This window comes from Symphodus melops (assembly GCF_947650265.1).
Source record: "Symphodus melops genome assembly, chromosome: 1".
Classification (NCBI taxonomy): Eukaryota; Metazoa; Chordata; class Actinopteri; order Labriformes; family Labridae; genus Symphodus; species Symphodus melops.
In genome coordinates, this window is record NC_136691.1 from 15186613 (window position 1) to 15204812 (window position 18200).

At 42.0% G+C, this 18200-nt stretch overlaps 1 protein-coding gene across 4 annotated transcripts in view; it reads right to left on the reverse strand.

Annotated features, from left to right (window-relative positions):
* plcb1l (phospholipase C beta 1-like) overlaps positions 1-18200 on the reverse strand; it is a 114208-nt gene that overhangs the window by 73166 nt on the left and 22842 nt on the right. For all 4 annotated transcript variants that reach the window (XR_013781414.1, XM_079370574.1, XM_079370573.1 and 1 more), the window contains exon 3: positions 7569-7637. Coding sequence is in view for 3 of the 4 variants with exons in the window: in XM_079370574.1 (XP_079226700.1) it covers positions 7569-7637 (69 nt within the window). In the remaining variant the exon portion in view is untranslated. The remainder of the gene's footprint in view (positions 1-7568; positions 7638-18200) is intronic.

Sequence of the window (18200 nt, forward strand, 5' to 3'; positions counted from 1 at the left end):
CAGCCACAATCGTGCAATCATACATCAATCAAATGCTGGCTCACTGATAAACTGACACACAGCTTTAATGAATTTATTGCTGCAAAGGTTGTGTATCACAATGTCCAATAAGCCAAACAAACAGAGGCATTGAGCTGCACCTGAAAGGCCAACTAAGCTGCATTAAGGTTTTATGTGGTAGGAAATTCTAAGTTTGAATTTCATCTATAAAACATAATTCAACATTTCGTGGCATAAGCAGTGGTCATATATCTCAACTGTCTGTGATTAACTTTGTTTCAGCTGTAAGCACTGACATTTACAATGTTAAGTGTGCATTGCAGCACACAGTATACTTAAGACACACACACATAATACGACTGAGCATGTTACTTAATATTTCCACGCTTTCTCATCTATTCTTCTCACCATGTCTGAGTGTAGCAGCGTGCAAGGTCAGACGGAGGCCTTGACCACTCGAACATCAATAGATTTGAAGGTCTGTGATTTGCTGGACCTGGAGCTGGAGCAAACCCTGTAACACCGTCTATCATCGATGCGAACCAGACAGCTGGATGATGGAATTAAACGGTGCCGTGGCAGACGCTTCTGTGAGGCTAAAGTGCGATGGAGAGTGAGGATTTAAAATGTTCCACTAATGCAACCAACCTGTTATCTTTATGTACAAGTAAAACAAATTGGTAGGGACGTGAAAACAAAAAGCCTCTTGGAGAGAGTCAGCCATTTTTATTTAGTGCGAGACTTTCTTGTGAACCAACCTTTTATTACATTGTGCAATCATTGTATAACACAATGTTAAACCAACCGCTTTCAATATGCACAAGATAAAGGTAGATCTAAACCTTGAAGTAGCACGCTGTGCACTCGGAGGAGCATTTTAGCACTTACTGCCGTGGGAGATGGAGCTTTAGACGAGTGTGTTGACCAGGCAGACATTGGTGATAATGGCCTGCTGGCCTCCCAGATCCTGTTACACTGTTGGGGACACACAAGCCGCTCTGTATTTAGCAGCAGTCGTCTCTGCTGAGAGCTGAGGCTGTAACAAAGCAGCACCACCGCTGCCTCTCACCTCAAAATGAAAGTCTTAAAGATAGAATAACTGTATGGGGGAAAAAACTGTGTAAGCCTTCAGTTAGTTTATTACAATTCCACTGATTATGAGGAGAACGAGACAAAAGAAACCAAAAACAAAGAAGGGACATGATGCGTTTTTTAAGCTTGAAGTGTTGCACGTCATCTAATCCATTTTTCCTTTATGTAGAGTGATGCTCAGGACTTGATACGAGTTTGATGAGAAAACAACAGTAAAATTTTTTCAAAGATTTCTATCACTGTTGTATGGCCTGGCTGAGTCAAAACCCAGAAAACACGCTGATCAAACTGAGAAAGGAGCATGTGAGTCAAAATCAGCTTGAGTTCATTGTTTCCTGTTGGACGGTCCGAGCAGCCTGTTGGAGATGCAGCCGGATGCACCGTTTTGAGCCAGAGAAAAGGGGGAGCTGGACAGGGTGAGGTGGAGATAATGGTGCAGTAGTAATATTCACCTGTGTTTAAAATGTTGCGCTTTGACTTTTGCTTACACAAACGAGGTTTGGCTCTACGCCGTCAAAGGCGTGTCAATAAATAGCAGCGCACTTACTGTATGTTTCTTACCCTTTAAAATAAAAGCACCAGATACAAGGGGATGTAAAGATTAATCGTAAAATTGTGATTAATCGATTCAAAAGTGTCAAGGTTCACATCGGTACTCTGAAAAATGAGTAATATCGAGAGCGTCAGCAGCTGTGGAGCAGAGGTGGCCGGCAACTGCAGTGTAAGATTTTGAAAATGGGGGACGCACCATCGTCTTTTAAAATCAGAAGTGTAGAAGCATTTTGACGTCCCCGAGATGGAAATTGAACGAGGTGAGAAGATAACAGACAGGACAGAAACTGTGTGCAAATATTGCAAAAACCAACATGGTGCACCATTTAATCGACACCATAATGAGAAGCTCCAATCACCTCCCCTTTTGCGAGAGAGAGAGAAAAAAAGAAAACTACAACTGTAAAAAGCAGCTCCGAAAGGAATCTTTTTCATTCATCATTTGTCCACTCATTTTCTAAAATAAATTGTGGGAGAATTGTATTGCGAATTTTATTGTGACTTTAGTGAATCGTAACATCCCCACCAACTCACTGATACTGCATTTGAGGCTGTACGAGCAGAAATCAAGAAATTGGTATTCCACAGTATGTGGAACAGCATCTAATTTATCTTTCCATCATGGATTCATTCTTATGGTTGTTTGGCAGGCATGTTTGGGGTTTCTCTGCTAATAATAGCATCAGTAACAGTCCAGAGAGTCCATTTTTGTAGACTGTCCTCTTTGACAAGTCTCTAGATGATCCATTTGTTCCCCTCACAGAGGATTCAAATAATTTCACACTCAGTCCGTCAGCAGAAGCTTAATCTTACTATTCATGTATCATTGGGTGGCTAAGCTACGTTATTCTGTTGTTTGACACACAAGCAGCACATGGCAGACTCAGGCTGGGGTAAGATAAGGTTTTTGAGTTATCAGACCACACTCTGTCTGTCTCCCACAGTGTACCAGTAACAGCAGCTGTGTTTCATGTCTTGCTTTCATTATAACTAAGTCTGCTGTATAGAACACTACATCAATTGGTAAGATGTATTTTTATTCCATGGACTGCTCAGGCACTGAGAAATAGCAGGAATCTTTGTCGACAGATACAGTATATGTTTGACTGTTGGAGAAGAAGTAAGTAAGAGTATCTCAAACAAATGCAGCATGGTGACATTCGAGTTGAAGAGAGTCAAGAAAGATGAATTTCGATTGAAGAAAACCTCCAGAAAGCAGTAACAGAGTATGGGATGTATGTATAAGAAGGGAGCTGTAATAAGAGAGGAACATCTGTTGAACTAACTTATGTTTGATTAAGTTGCATTCTTGGAAGTCTACACTAAAGAGCTAAAATATGATTGGCTTTAGTTGCTTGGCTAGTACTGAGAAGAGGGAACAGGCCGTGCAGGAACAAGCTAATGAGCTGATTTAATAAAGACACAATATGAATGGATGGTTTGGAACAGAGGGGCCTGACCCAGAGCCCTAAGACTAGTAAAACAAGAGGCGTATTTTAAAGCGCATGATTTGATGTCAGTCAAGACTCAGTGGACTCTGGTTTAATTTTCCAACAATGAATATATATAATAATATGATTTAGGGTATTGATCTTGAGAAATGTTTGGTGCCATATGCTGTGCATTGTCAAGGATCCATCCAAATAGAAATGGGCTCTGATAAAACAAGATGGTATTCATTTGCAAACAGATCCATTAAGGTCCAATTAAGCTCCAACGTTAATGAATGTAAGGTTGCTATGGAAAGAATATTATATGGAGATAAATAATGCTGCATAATATTTCAAGTTATACTGTAGGTGCACAAACTATATGGACACATTTTTGTCTCTGCAGCTAATGTGGGTCCATTTTTTTGGTCAAAGTGGTTATATTTCAAGAAGGCAAACCGGCTTTTTTTGACATGAACAGTTTCAACATCCACTAATACTGAACACTTTTACAAATGTGAGGCGCAGACAGAGAAAGCAAAAACAAACCCATGCTCCTACAGCTGATAACTGAGTCATAAGAACAGCAGCCAAAATTAAACCTTACAACATCATAAACGCAAAACACGCTCAAGAAAGATACTGATGGAGAGGCGGGATTTCATTTGCTGAGCCCTCTGTTGTCTGCACTGAAGAAGGTCAATCTTCTGTCTTTCATTTATAAATGATGTAGTTTCCTACCAGACCTGAGGGTGCATGATTTATTTCTGGAGCTACCCATCAAACAAAGGTTTCCTCTTGTCATTGTGACAAGCAGCCAATCTAATCAGACTGAATGATGATGGGGTGGACACATGCTAATTAACATCATCATGCTGAGCATGGTCAAACAAAGGCCACTGCTTTTGTCGTGCCTGGATTCGTCTTCCTAATACTGTTTGTGTCTGTTCAGTTGTAAGTGTGCGTGATGTACAAATCACAGGGAGTGCTAATCACCAACCAATGTATTAGTGTGTGTCGATGTGTCTTTGTACGTGTGTGTGTATGCACAATAAAAAATGTATGATTCATAGCTGAGTAGCTTGAGCCCGTGGGCAGGGTGGCTTTAGTTCATCGGAGGGCAGACGAGACACCTGTAGACTTCCACGAGACGATGAACACATTTGCAGAAGGCTCCACGTTTAAATGAAGCTCAGACAGAAGATTCTGATGCGGCTCAAAAAACAATATGGAGTAACTTGAGCTCAAATCGAGCCAAAGCAGCCTTTCCATCTGGAGCCCAATTTCAGGCCAGTCTGCTGAGAAGGATTGTATCTGAAACTGAAAAACTGGGACGCATGGGAGAATTGCTCAGTGAGCGATTCGGAGCCTGCTTTTACAGACATGTCTTCATGAGTCCAACATCCCATCTCTTCTGGGTAAATGTTTTGGCTGTCTGAATTGTGCATGAATGGATGCCGATCAGGGAGCTCCAGAGCCAGAGCAATAAAGTAGCTTTGAAGAAAAGAGCATTTACTGAGCCAACATCAAGGCAGAATGAAAAGGAGTTTTATGTGCAGTGTTACTTGAAGAAATGCTAAGTTGAAAAAGAGAAAACCCTTCCTCCTTGGTTTTCTCTCGTATGTGCCAGTTTAGGCATCATTTGTAATTAAGCTATGTAAATCAGTTTTAAATGTTCAGTCGTCTTTAAAATGAAATGCTGAATGTTATAGGTCTTTCCCGGCCTACAAGGACTCTGGAATATTGAGACCAAGCCCTGTTTATCTTTATAAATTGAGTCCAGGGGGGGTCCAATGTCTTTACCTCTGATACCTAGTCTTTTTTTTTCATCATTATGTTTACATACCTCAGTAACATCTGTAAGACACATACTGCTGATCACAAACGAGATACATTACACAAGAACAAAATGTGAGCAACAATAAGCAGCAGTGGTGAAAGAGATCACAGTTGATTTGAGATAAGTTCAGACAAAACCCCCACGGTTCGGACTGCGTGTGATCTGCAGGTCCAAGGAAAATGTATCGCTAAGTCATGAAATAAATCTACTGCTGCTAAATCCCTGTGCTGAGTCTCAGTGAAAAGAAAGCAGCATGGATTAATGCGTGAAGGCAGCATGGAGCTATGCTCGATTAAAAAAAAAGAAGGTTTTTTTTAAGTTTTGCACAGACTAACGGTAGGTTTTGATAAGGTTACATTGAATCAAATGGTGCTTCGACTTTTCTCCTCTCACTCTCCTCACGAATCAGCAGACAGGCTGCGTGGAACAAGTAGAAGCATCTGAATGTTTGTGACATCACAGTCTACTTGTAGTCTGTGGTTGTAAACTTATATTCGCTCCTCTTTTGTTGTTTTTAGCAGAACACAAGCTGCAGGACCGGCCGGTGACATCGGTATTAGACACATCAACTAAATGAATGATATGTGTATGTTTGGTGTTCAGCACTGTCAGAACTCGTAGAGGTGTTTGTGTTTGTTATGTTGATGTGACTTTTTCAAGTTGAAAAGCGTTCAACTTTTCTGAAGGGCGCTGTTGACGTCACGGGCGCTCTTTTGAAAATGTCGAATATTCCCCGTATTTTTGACTCCTACGGATCATTCATTGTACCCACATCCTCCTTGCTCCGTGTCTGCTGGCGTGAAAAACCATGCAGTAAAAAGCAATGGAGCAGTGTCTGCCATACAGCAGCCGTTGTCAACACACTGTCGTCAAGGAGACAGGACGGACGTGCAGCGCTTTCCTTCTCAACGCACAAACGCCTCATGCAAATACTCCCGAGCGTAAAGCCAGTGTTTTTCTTCCCGGAAAAAACCCCCCCAAAAACGCTCAGTGGACACGGGGCCCACGGAGAAAGAGAAGCTGAAAAACATTTAAAACATATCTACCTCCTATATTTTTTATTTCTAACTCGGATTTTGTTTCTCTGAACAAATATAAGGTGCCCTATAAAACCTTTGTCAAGCTTTTTCTTCCACTCTTTTGTACTGTTTTTGAAGCTAAAGTTAAATCAAAGTGATCCCTGTTAGAAGTTCACCCTTCTAAAAATATCCTTCAGCATGTGAAGGAGAAATGTTTGAGCAGAGAAGCCAAAAAAAAAAAGTGCTGTCCACTTGCAACAACTGCTGTCTGATATTATCTGTACTTCTTGAATGTTCTTTGCCCTCACATCATCGCTGTGTCCTGCCTCTCTTCCCCTTTTTCTTTTTCACGCCATTGGCAGAGCTCAGATGATAAAAAACAACAACTCCCCTTTCCCTCTCCTCTCCTTCCCTTGTCTCTGCTTCCTTTCCTTCACTTCTCCACTCCTCCCCTCCCTCCCTTTTTCCTTTCCTCTTCTCGCCTCATCAACTCTTCAGACACTGTGTCTCACTGGAGCTCCCATTACAATGCCCAGGGTGCATCACCGCTCCATCTCCCAGTAATGGATTTCCAATGCTTTGACCATCTTACCCATCACGTGGTCTTGTCTCCTCCCTGGGTAGCATCACTCTGTAAGCTGTTTAGAAATGCATGAATCTTCTCTGTGTTATTGTACTCATTCCATCATTACTCACTCCCCAGACAGAGCAGCAGAGCGCGACCTCCACCTGCTTCTCCCGCTGTAACACGCCAAAGCCATGAAGACATGCCGCTGCTTTAAAACAGCAGCTCATCACGAGATTGACTCTCTCCTAAATGATATATTAAATTGAGTCTGTATCTAGGGTTTAGATGATAAAAAAAATGGATAGGAATGCAGGTTATTATTCCAACCACCCCTTGGTAAGTGGGGAATTCAGTGCAGAACTGAATTTGGCTTTGTAACGGTAGCAGAATGGGCCAAATTCTTTGACAGTTTCAAGGTGCCAGATTAAAAAAATGTGAGAGCAAATTCTTCTCTCATTGGTCACAATCGACAGCGTGTCGATTAGCTGCGAAAAACAATTTGATGCCCAAGATTTGTTTGCTTTTCTGGGAATCCATCCACGCACCGTTACAGTGAGGGTTTGAACACCACACTAAATACACGTAGTTGAATTAATAGCATCAACTCAGCTCCATAATAGTAGCAAACAAATGTACTACACACTAAATATCCAATACAAACAATGCCTGTTTACACAAGTCTCGTATTTGAATGCCAATCATTACAACCACCTGAACCAATTTCACTCCTATCCATAACAGTTACGGGCCGGATGGATGCAGACACTGTCTGATTCACGGATGTGCTCCCACCCACTCACAGCTTTCATTTCCGTGCAAAAAATAAACACTTACAAAGCATTTCATCACCCCAAAATGATGCCCATTTTTGTCTATCAGTACACTGCTCATTGTGTTTCCACAGGCACAGCAGACAGAGACAAGAACAATACTGAAACAAGCCTTTGATTCAATACCTTCCACAAAGGAGATACAATCCCAAGGTGTCTGTATAAATACATTTCATACATGTATATACAGGTATAAAAGCATGGAAAGCAACTCGTAGAAGTTCACTTTGGTCTTACCTTTGGCGTTTTGGTGCACTTTCCATTTCGAGCATCTTTTATGTATGCGATATCCAGTAGGTCTGTATCCTGTAAACAAGAAGAAAGGAAGATAAATCAGTACACATGTTGATGTTTTTTAGAAGTCAGTTTTGAACGGAAAGATTCTTGTACCCTTGGAAGCCACGATGACCTTGCTAAATGAGCTCTGGCACAATTACTCAAAAGATGTTACAGAATATTTTCTACTCAAAAACCAATCAAGTTGCAGAAAAGAAAGCATTCTCTGCTGCGACTGAACGGTGACTTCTCGGGTTAAATAAAGTAAATCGAAATTGTGCTAAACTGTAAAGTGTCAACTTGAGGCTGGCTCCTTTTTTTCAACTTCCAATCTGTATGAGAATGAATTCTTTCCATTTTGATTATACAACAGGTCTGCATTCCACCGAACGGCAGTGGAGATAACATTAACAATATGGTGATGGCCTATTTAGAAGCCAGTGAGTGAGACTATATAAAAGTTCAAGAGACAACATATTTTTTACTCTCATGGTGCACTTCCACTGCACATTAAGAAGTTGAGTTAGCTGCAGCTGTATTGTAAAGAAGATAAAACTTTGTCATCACCATTAATTCATTATTGATACAGCAGCGTGGGAAGCTACAGTTTGTGAGAGCTTCTTAAGATTTCCTGTTGGTGTCCTGAAATTGGCCTCAGTAATGTGGTTAGCAGTAAATGCGCACAAAATGCAATAATACAGACGAGCCCATGCTGTTTTCCTTCAGTCACCACATCCCTTTATCCATCTGGATTATCCCTCATTCAGAGCGGGTCCAGGACATAAGGTGGCAAAATTAACCACAGTGATCTGTGTGTCCACTCAGCATTATCAGGGGCGAAAAGATGTGATGAAGGCTCGAGTCAATCTCCAGTATCTGACCAACTTAAGACCATGAGATTTGTGGAAAATTGCATTCTGCCATTCCTTCTTATCTACAAATCCATGACTACCTACCTACCATTGTAAACCAAGCTTCAATCATTTGATTCAAATTCCTGCAGATGAATTGTTTCTATTTGAGATAGTAAAAACTGTAGCAGTTGATGTGTCTTTATTTTTTTTGTATCTTTATCTGTTCTTCAACTTACAGTAAGGCATCAAAATAAATAGCAGATGGAACTTGTGTGATTATATTTGGTGTAAGACCACAGAAATAAGATTTAAAAAATACAATGGTCTCAGCATTTCTTGGACATAAAAACAGAACAGTTCGAAGAAAAAAATCTATTGCTCACTGCCGCCAATAAACATGTATTACCATCTTGTTACAGTAGATGCACAGCCGCCGTCTGTCTCTGGCTTTAAAGCACTCTCCGCTTTTGCTGTGATCCACAAAGACAAGTTATTTTTTTCCCGCAGTAGGTAGCATCAATTAGGCGGCCCCTGTTTGCACAGAGAGAGGCTCTGAGTCAAAGGTTAACGCCTACATCAAGACTGCAAATGCCTGCCTTTGAAGTCTCTTCAGAGAGATGGAGCGCCACATGGGGGCCTGGTGGAGCGGCAGGGCTTCAGGAAGCGGCTCGCTGATGGGGTCCGATTCTGTGCCCTCCAGCCCTGCAAAGTGAACACGGCTCCAAGCTGGTGCAGCATTATTGGCGAAGTTCTAACCTACGCAGCCGACTCATTAAAGGTAAAGGCAAAGTGCATGTATTGTGACGAGCTGTGTGTGACTGAGACGTTACATGTGTAGCCTTTACTGTAACATCCACAAAGCTGTGTCAGCACATGCTGCAGAGGCTTATTAAGCATGCAGATGTAAATAAAAGTTGATGCCAGCGACATATTACCACTATTGACTTGGATTTATATGAGCACACAGGGAGTTCATTCAAGTACTACATTTCAGTCTGGTGATTCCAGAAATGTCCTCCTCTGACATATGTTCTTTAATTACTCTTTTCTGTCATTTCTCTTTATTGATCACCCTGCCTTTCACTCTATCTTACTTTCTCTACTCCCCCTCCCCTTTCTCTGGGTATTTATTTGTGAAAAGAACTGTGAGGGGTCGCCGGTGGCGCAGCGGCAGTGCGCGCAACCCCACGTATTGAGGCTCAGTCCTCGCGCGCGGGTGGCCCGGGTTCGCGTCCGGCCTGTGGCCCATTTCCCGCATGTCTCTCCCCACTCTCTCTCCCCCTTTCCGACTCTATCCACTGTCCTCCCTCTATCATTAAAGGCAAAAAGGCCAAAAACAAATCTTTTAAAAAAAAAAAAAAAAAGAACTGTGAGCAAGGATTCAAACCTGATCAAGGCGTACAGCACGTCCAGGAAACGTGCAGGTCATCAGGAGAATAAACTACAGAAGTTATGAAACATGTTAAACACGCAACAGCCCTGGGCTCTGTTTTCTGTATCTGTTTGTTTAGCTCTGTTGTCGAGCCACTGTGCACGCAACATTTTGCATTTCCTTTTTGAACGACGGAGGCTTGTGTTGGAATTAAACTTTGCAGAAAATTCCTCATTGATCTGTGACTTATTCTGCTGTCTAACCTGCCTCTGCTTCAGGCTGTTTTTACTACTCATATAAATGTACCGTTCCTCTGATTTTTATCCACAGATTCAAAGAAAGCTTCGCTCAATAGTGGATGAAATGTGATATACAATTCTTGACAAGAGGCTTGCCCTGGAAAATAATCTATATGAGGTGCTTTGAATACAATAGTCCATTCTAAATGTCTACAAAGAAGCCTGAAAAGTCCTTGCCGGTCGCCCTTTCAAGTCACAATCTTTCAAAGCTTTGTGGGTACAAGCAAAGGATCAAGATGCAGTTGTAAGGAAAAATAGAGAGAGCTAGAATCAAAAGTAAAGATGGAGAAAAATGGAAATGGGCAGATTGAAAGCAACAGGTTAGTTTGCTCATTTACCAACAGCAGGCTTGACAGGCACAAGGCTCAAAATGGATGTTCACTCCACAGGGCTCAGGGCTTCTGCTGGGCAACCAGGACAAGGAGCAAAGAAGGAGAGAGGGGGAGGTGAGGAAGGGGGAGATATTTGAGACAAGAGTGTTTTGTCATTGAATTGAGGCCAGTGTGGGGGAAACCTCCAGAACATTTAGGCTTTTATTTGTAAAGGACAGAGTTTGCTGGAAGGTGCTAAAATACCAATAATAGCCAAGTATAAAAGGATAGGTGTATCCATTTTTTTTTGAAAAGAAAAGAAAAGAAAAAACAGCTACTGATTATTTCTATTGTGTCATGTTGCATCTACAACACTGCATTAGTTGACAGATTACTTGTCAGTCAGATGGGGTCTACTTACACTACAGCTGACAAGCTGCCGGTTTGTGTCATGAGGTCACACAGACCGTACTGGTATGCCATGTCAGGGTGTCCCCTAACCCCTTCAAGCCCTCTCACGGACCAAAATAAGCTCTCATAAACTCTGTCTGTATGCCAGATCTCGTTGGAAGCCTGGGGAGGGTCACAGCTCTGCCTCCACACGATATTCAAGTTACAATATCACCAGACGTAAACAAAAAAAAAAGAAAAAATAGATGAGGAGTTTGGGGTTAATGTGATGCAGAGTTACATGAGATGATTGCACACTTCTGCTTACTCTTTACATAATGGTTTTTAAACCCTCTACTTACTCAAGGTCAGAGGATTACGGGCATGGATTTGTTTCCCCCGACTCATAAACAGAGCTAATACTCATGTTGAACAAAACCCACTAAAGACACACAGGTGCTGTGCCTGTCCCTGTAAAGTGGCCCTCCAGTGACACTTGGCAGCCAGCAGGCATGTACTACAACAAGGGGAAATGGTGTGCGGAGAGCTGTGCTTGAACATGGTTGAGAGTCACATCCACTCTGCTGCTGCTGCTGCTCTCCTGGGTTCCTATAGACTCCAACAGCCCCGCTGTGATTAAGTCACAAACCTCCTCACCTGAAGGGGCTGACCAAAGGGACAGCGAGAGAGAGAGAGAGAGAGAGAGAGATAGAGAGAGAGAGAGAGAGAGAGAGAGAGAGAGAGAGAGAGAGAGAGAGAGCTGCAGACAGTCAGACAAAAGAAGAAAAAGTCTTTACGTGGGAGGAAATTGACTGTGGATATTTTGAATAAACACATGTTCAGCCTCTAGCGACCTCGCACTTAAACTCTGCAGCCTCCTTTCAGTCCTGTCTCAGTTTGAGATGGCTAAATTCAAAATCACAGGAGGGACTTGTAAATCATTTCCATGGATTAAACTCTTTTTTTTTTTAAAAGCCAATATAAAGTGAACAGTGGTAGCTAAAGGGGGAGAGAAATGAGGTTCGGCATGCGACAAAAAGCCATGAAGCAAATTGGAAAGTCTGGCATTGCTGCAAGGCTGCCTGAGGGTCTATTTGTACCAGGCAACTTATTCACACTGCATCCATCAAACCCGCTCCATGTCCCCAGTTCTTTTCTCTCTTCTACACGTCCTCTGCAGCATCAGAAAATGCAGTTTAAATCTTCAAATCAATCAATGCTTTGCCGAACAAAACCAACAAAGAAAAACTCATTGAGAGAGTTGTATCTCAAAGGGTGCAGATAGAAAACATTTTGCACCGTTGCTCTGTTAAGTGGATTCGTTACTTGCATTAGCTTCAGTAAGGCCTTCGAGTCTAATTGATAAACCTGATTTCGATGAACACTTCAAAGTGGTGCACAAGTACCCACTCATAGAAATGTTTCAAACACTTGCGTACCTTTATTGCTGCTAAATCTATGTTTTTAAAAGAGTCAAACAGAGATCTCAGCAAGACATTACCTCTTACAAGCCCCCCCTGTGGGAGCAACAGATTTTTTTCCCCCCTCCACACTTAACGCCTGTGTACTGGTGTAAATTATGCAGAGATGTTTTCAGGTTGTATCGGGCCTTGACTTAGCCGTGTATACTCTTGTGTACGGAGAAGAGCCATCACGCTTTTGAGCATCTTAGAGCTGTTGATGCGCTGCACTCAAGTTTTACCCAACCCCTTTATGACTCTGACATTTAAAAGATGCGCAGTTGGAGATTTGTCACATGAGCAGAAGACTGAAAGACTTGCATGACAAGCTCAATAACCATCTAAAGCATTATAGATATTTTGAATGTGGCAATTATGTAAAACAGCATTTGAACTACATGTTGATTTCTGATATCTAATGTGTTTAATGTGTGAAGTGTCAAAACTATATAAAAAAAAGCCTGTCCATTGTAAAGGCAGCAGAATGAGAATTTTAGTTTTTTGATTTTCCTGCATTCTGTGCTTTACGAATGACTAAGCTTTTCAGCTCTATTTGGAACATGATGTGTTTTTGTTATGATTCACTTCTTTTGTAGTTCAAATGTCTGCCCTCTATCCACCTGGCAGCGGGTGCAGTCACTCCTGGTCAGCATTTGTGCCTTTAAACTGCTGACCCTCAAAAACGTATGATTAAGCCTGTGCTTCTTTGAAAATCTCTTGTTTTTTTCTGTTAAAACTAGTTTTTTTTTTGTAGGGAAATATTAGTTAAACCATATTTGGACCTCCAGAGTGATTAAGGTACTCTATGTAGGTTTCATATTTTAATGTTGTTACACCCCAAAGAAAAAAAAAAAAAAAACTCGCTCTGAAGCCATTTTCACATATACACTCTGGATAATATTTAATTAATTATGGGAAGACGGCTACGGAGATTCTCCATACATGCTATCGGGATCAATAAAGTATCTATCTATCTATCTATCTATCTATCTATCTATCTATCTATCTATCTATCTATCTATCTATCTATCTATCTATCTATCTATCTATCTATCTATCTATCTATCTATCTATCTATCTATCTATCTATCTATCTAACGCTATAATGACAATATTTGCCTTTATTTGTCATCCAGTGGAATGACAACATCAACAAAAGAGCAGAGAACAACAAGCAGGCAAAAAGAAAACATAATTCAGCCGTTTAATTCTGTGCATGGAGGTCATCGTGGTCGCATGCATACACTCTGCACCGTGCAGCAGTAACAGTGTAGAAATGTCACTCCCCCTCCTATTGGCTCGAGGTGAATTCTCCTGAGAATATCCTGCCGTGTTCTCACATCAGCTCACTCAGACTTGCTGCGGGTAAAATACAAGAGGGTCTGGCAGGGAGAAAATCCAGGTGAAGTCTGCGCGAAAAAATGAGGCTGTTTGCGTTCACATAAACAGCTCGTCCAGAAAAGCTCCAGTTTTTTAGGAGATTTCCGTATGTGTAAAAAAAGATATGAGTATGGGTATAAGCCCTTTCATCTTTTCTTTCCAGTTTTTCTGCATTCTGTAAAAACTTACACTGAAAGAGTCAGTCAGTCATCTGTCATGGATCCTCATTCACATGTTTGCAGTCAGTACCTTCCACTTCTGCATCTTCAAGCCCCAATTTTATGAGTAAACTATAACACCAACTATTGAGTCAAGTTTCCCCAGACTCTCACAGACAATATATAAAGTCATTCCCTGTTGATATTGTATAAACAAGCTGGAGAGATTGTCGACTGATCCTGTTTCTGGATGTAGGATTTACTCTCACCTTAAGGGATCTTGAAGTTATCAGCGGAGGCAGAATCGGGATAACACTCCAAAATAAGTTGATTCACCAAACACGTCGAGAAATACGATAAGAATTTTATCATTCTGGATTTGCAGCTGTTCCAGTTTTGGCTGCAGATTGTCTTTGGGAGCAAAACCAACACACATGAATTTAAATGTGGCCTTTTCAGTGGGTTAAATGAGGACAGAAAGAACTGCATGTGTGGAGTTGCGAGATATAAATAAGTGTGATTAAATGACTTTGGTTATCTGTTTGAGGAGAGTTCACCGTAAGACAGATGGAGAATGGGCACAGAAAGTCGAGGTCAAAGGGAATAACTAAGGAGGGGGAGGGAAGGAAGGCGGCAAGTGGAGGAGTGAGGAAGCTACGAGGGGACGAAAAATGGCGAGGCCGAGAGATGGAGGAGGGTGGCTGAGGCTGATAGTGGCTATCAGCAGCCGACACGCTCCGCAAAACAACCAATGCTGAGATAAAGGCTGCAGGAAGCTTTGTTCTATACATCAGCGCGCACATCAGGTAATACACACGTGCACAAACACAATAGTGCAGAAAGAGAAAAAATACACACACACTTGCGCACACAAACTCCAACTCTGCCCTATCATCAATCTGCAGCATCTGCCATGTTCACTCATTATAAACACTTTAGGACTGAGAGCCATGATGAGACCGACTCTTCTTCTTCTTCTTCTTCTTCTCCTCATATCGGTCACCATTTCCTCCCCGCAGCACACTACGCCAATCAAATACTGGACACGCATGCACGGACACACACTCACATACGTGGTGACGGATGGAGCCTAGTAAGGGATACTAGAGGGAGCATAGTCCTATCTGACAGATAGCAGAAGCAGGTGGGATGACAGAGAAAGCAGCGCCTCTTCCCTCATCTGTCCATCATCCTCTCCTGTTCTCTCTCTCTCACTCCGTCTTTGTTATGCTTCTTGTTGGATTTGTGCTCCCCTTTCTCCCCCTCCTTTCTTTATTTTTTTTTTCCCTCTCTTACTCTTGACCATGTTTTCCTCTGCTGTCTCACCTAAACTCTCACCGGACATCTGCCTCCTCAGTTCCCTCCCTTCTCATCCTCCTTTCATGCTTCCCTCCCGTCTTCTCCAATCTTGACAGCAGCTCTCGTGTAGACGGATGACGCTTCACATCTTGTCTTTTCTCATCCCCTACCGAAACACCAAACACACACACACACACACACACACACACACACACACACATACCATAACACATCAACCCCGACCCCTCCTCCATATTTAAGCTCCTCTATCCGCAGCAGTTTCCTTCAGGCACACTGTGGATAGCTCTTATCTGCTGCTGTGAAACATCTGAGATTCCTTTCAGAGTTCCTGGTGATAGAAAAAAACACCAACAGACATGCAGAAAAGCATTCACACACACACATAGGCATAAATATGCAAATCAAATCCCAGGAAAGGATGAGTCAATGTAATTAAAGGCCCAGACAAGACGCAAACACTTGAGCACATAACACACTTACACAAAGTGATGCACTTGAACATGCAGACGACATCTCTATGTGATATTTCCTTTTTAATAAATCCAATAGTTTCCTTTGGGCATCTTTGTGATATATACTCCTTTTCCCTGTATATTAAACTCGCCATTTCTTTTCAAGTAACAATTTTAATACGAATGGAAATCGTTGGCGTTCAAGCAAAGACTGAAAGCTACATTCATCCACATCACGTCTCTGTATTGAAGTCTGGCTGTGAGTGTCTGTGTGTGTTTGCGCTAAGGCCCTCAACTGCAGTCCTTTGAGAATCACTGCCAGTGGCACATGCAGTGCAGCTCTGGCTCTCATCTCTCACATCACCTCATTTAGGCACCTCCTAAGTGCAATCCACAGGCTCTTTGAAGTTAGGACAAAGCGGACGGCTGACAGAAATGTATTCTTCCCTTTCTGTCTGCAGGCAAAGATCTCTGTCTCTCCCTCCCTTTTGTCTTTGTCCCTTTTTCTCCGATATATTTCCGGTCTCTCTCTCTATCCATCCTACTGCCTCCACCCTGCTCGTTTTTTGTTTCTAAGCCAGCGAGATGATTCTACGTAGAATTGGATGAGGATGAGCGACAGTATGGCAGGATGCTGGCATTAAATACCAACTATTAACCGCATAAAATAATTTGCTTGAAAAGCATGGCAATTTGTGTTTTGTTTGAGAACTGTTGTGCACATGTTCCCCACCATGCACGTCACTAGAAGGCTGATTGATGCATCTTATTTTTAAATATTTTATTTGTCAATGCAGTTCAATCAATAGAAATTGTATTGACATTGTAACAAGGCAATGTGCAACTCCAAGTTGCAATATGAAAAATTGTATTCTCAACATATTAAAAACATATATATATATATATATATATGGACATTTCACACTGACCCCAAAACAAGGCGTGACAAGTGACAAGGTCACATGCTGTCAATTGTCAACTTTGATGAAATAACAAATCTAATAATGGCAGGTTTTACCCCAGGACCCCTCGGCATGCATGCGTGTGGTGTTCCATCCATGCCACTTGCTCTGGAGCGGGTCGCGCCCTCTTGTCTATACTCATGTTTCAGCTGCACCCGCAGTGCCCGTCTCAGGCACGTCCCTGAAGCGCCATTCCACTGTGCTCAGCGGGAATTCCATGCTGTGACTAATTTCGACGGAGACGCTTCCAGCATGCATCAAGCTGATAGTAGAAGATCAAGCCGGTCGAGAAGTCAGAATGAGAACACAAAGCGCATCCACTCATCTTAAAAATAAAACAGCATGGGACTGATTCCCAATCATGTCTCCCATTACTTTGTAAACAAAATGTCAAAGCAGTCACCAAATAAACAGTAAATCTACTTAAGAAAGGCAAAGTAACCTGTTGTTTGTACGTCTATTAGCACATCTTAGTTCCGCCTAAAGGGAAAATGAGCTGGGAGTATACGTTTTATATCGGGACACATAACATGACTCAGCAGTTAAAATATTCTTCAAACCATGACAGATACCTTACAATTTAATCTGAACAGAAGTGAAATCAGCCCAACTCTCAGTTTCTGGATCATAAAACAAATCAAATCTAAGAGTGCTGACCAGAACCAGGCCGTGAGTGTAACATGTTAAGATATTTTAAATAAAGTTATTCAGAGCTTAAAGGCAGGGTAGGTAATTTTAAAAAAGTAGCATCCTCTCCATTCTTCGTATTCAGCCCCTCCCCTCTGTGCTCCCTCTAAAGTCACGCCCCTAACTTACATGTACTAGCGCCATTGGTCCAGAAGCAGATCTCAGATCATGCTTTGAGTGTGAGCACATGCATGCAGGGGATAGAGAGGCTTGATTGGTTTTTAAAACGTGTCCCGAGTGCCGACTTTGGTCGAAGTGTTTATAACTGCTACGGATGACAGATTTTTTTTTTTGGTTTCTTTTTCAGAGCACAAGAATTCATAATTTCTGTCAGGGCCTAAAGACAATTTCAACATCTTAAAAAGTGTATCTGGAGGGGCACCGGTGGCGCAGCGGCAGCGCGCACGTCCCATGTAGCGAGGCTTTGCTCCTCGCGCGGGTGGCCCTGGTTCGCGTCCGGCCTTTGGCCCATTTCCCGCATGTCTCTCCCTGCTCTCTCCCTGTTTCCGACTCTATCCACCTTCCTCTCTCTATCAATAAAGGCAATAAAGGCCAAAAATAAATCTTAAAAAAAAAAAAAAAAATGACCAACCCTGCCTTTAAAAGTGTTTTCGAGTTGATTAAGTTCACCAAAATGGCAAAACATACTATCGATGCAGTGTTTCATGTATTTTTCTCTTGTTCTTTGTATCAGCACAGGTTACCTTTATCTGTCAGAGGACATGCTTTCCATCAGGTTCAAAACATCAGCTTGTCCATCAGTCCATCTCTTGAACTGTGTCATAGTCGTAAGTGCAACATTATTGGGGAGTAAAACACGTAAATAAGCCAGTGAGTTCGACTTCCCTAGAAGTGATGGCAATAAAACTGTCACAGTCCAGTTATGACCCAGTCCCACTCCGAAGCCAAGTACCTACTGTCCTTTTTAGTGTCAAAAGAAGCACATTG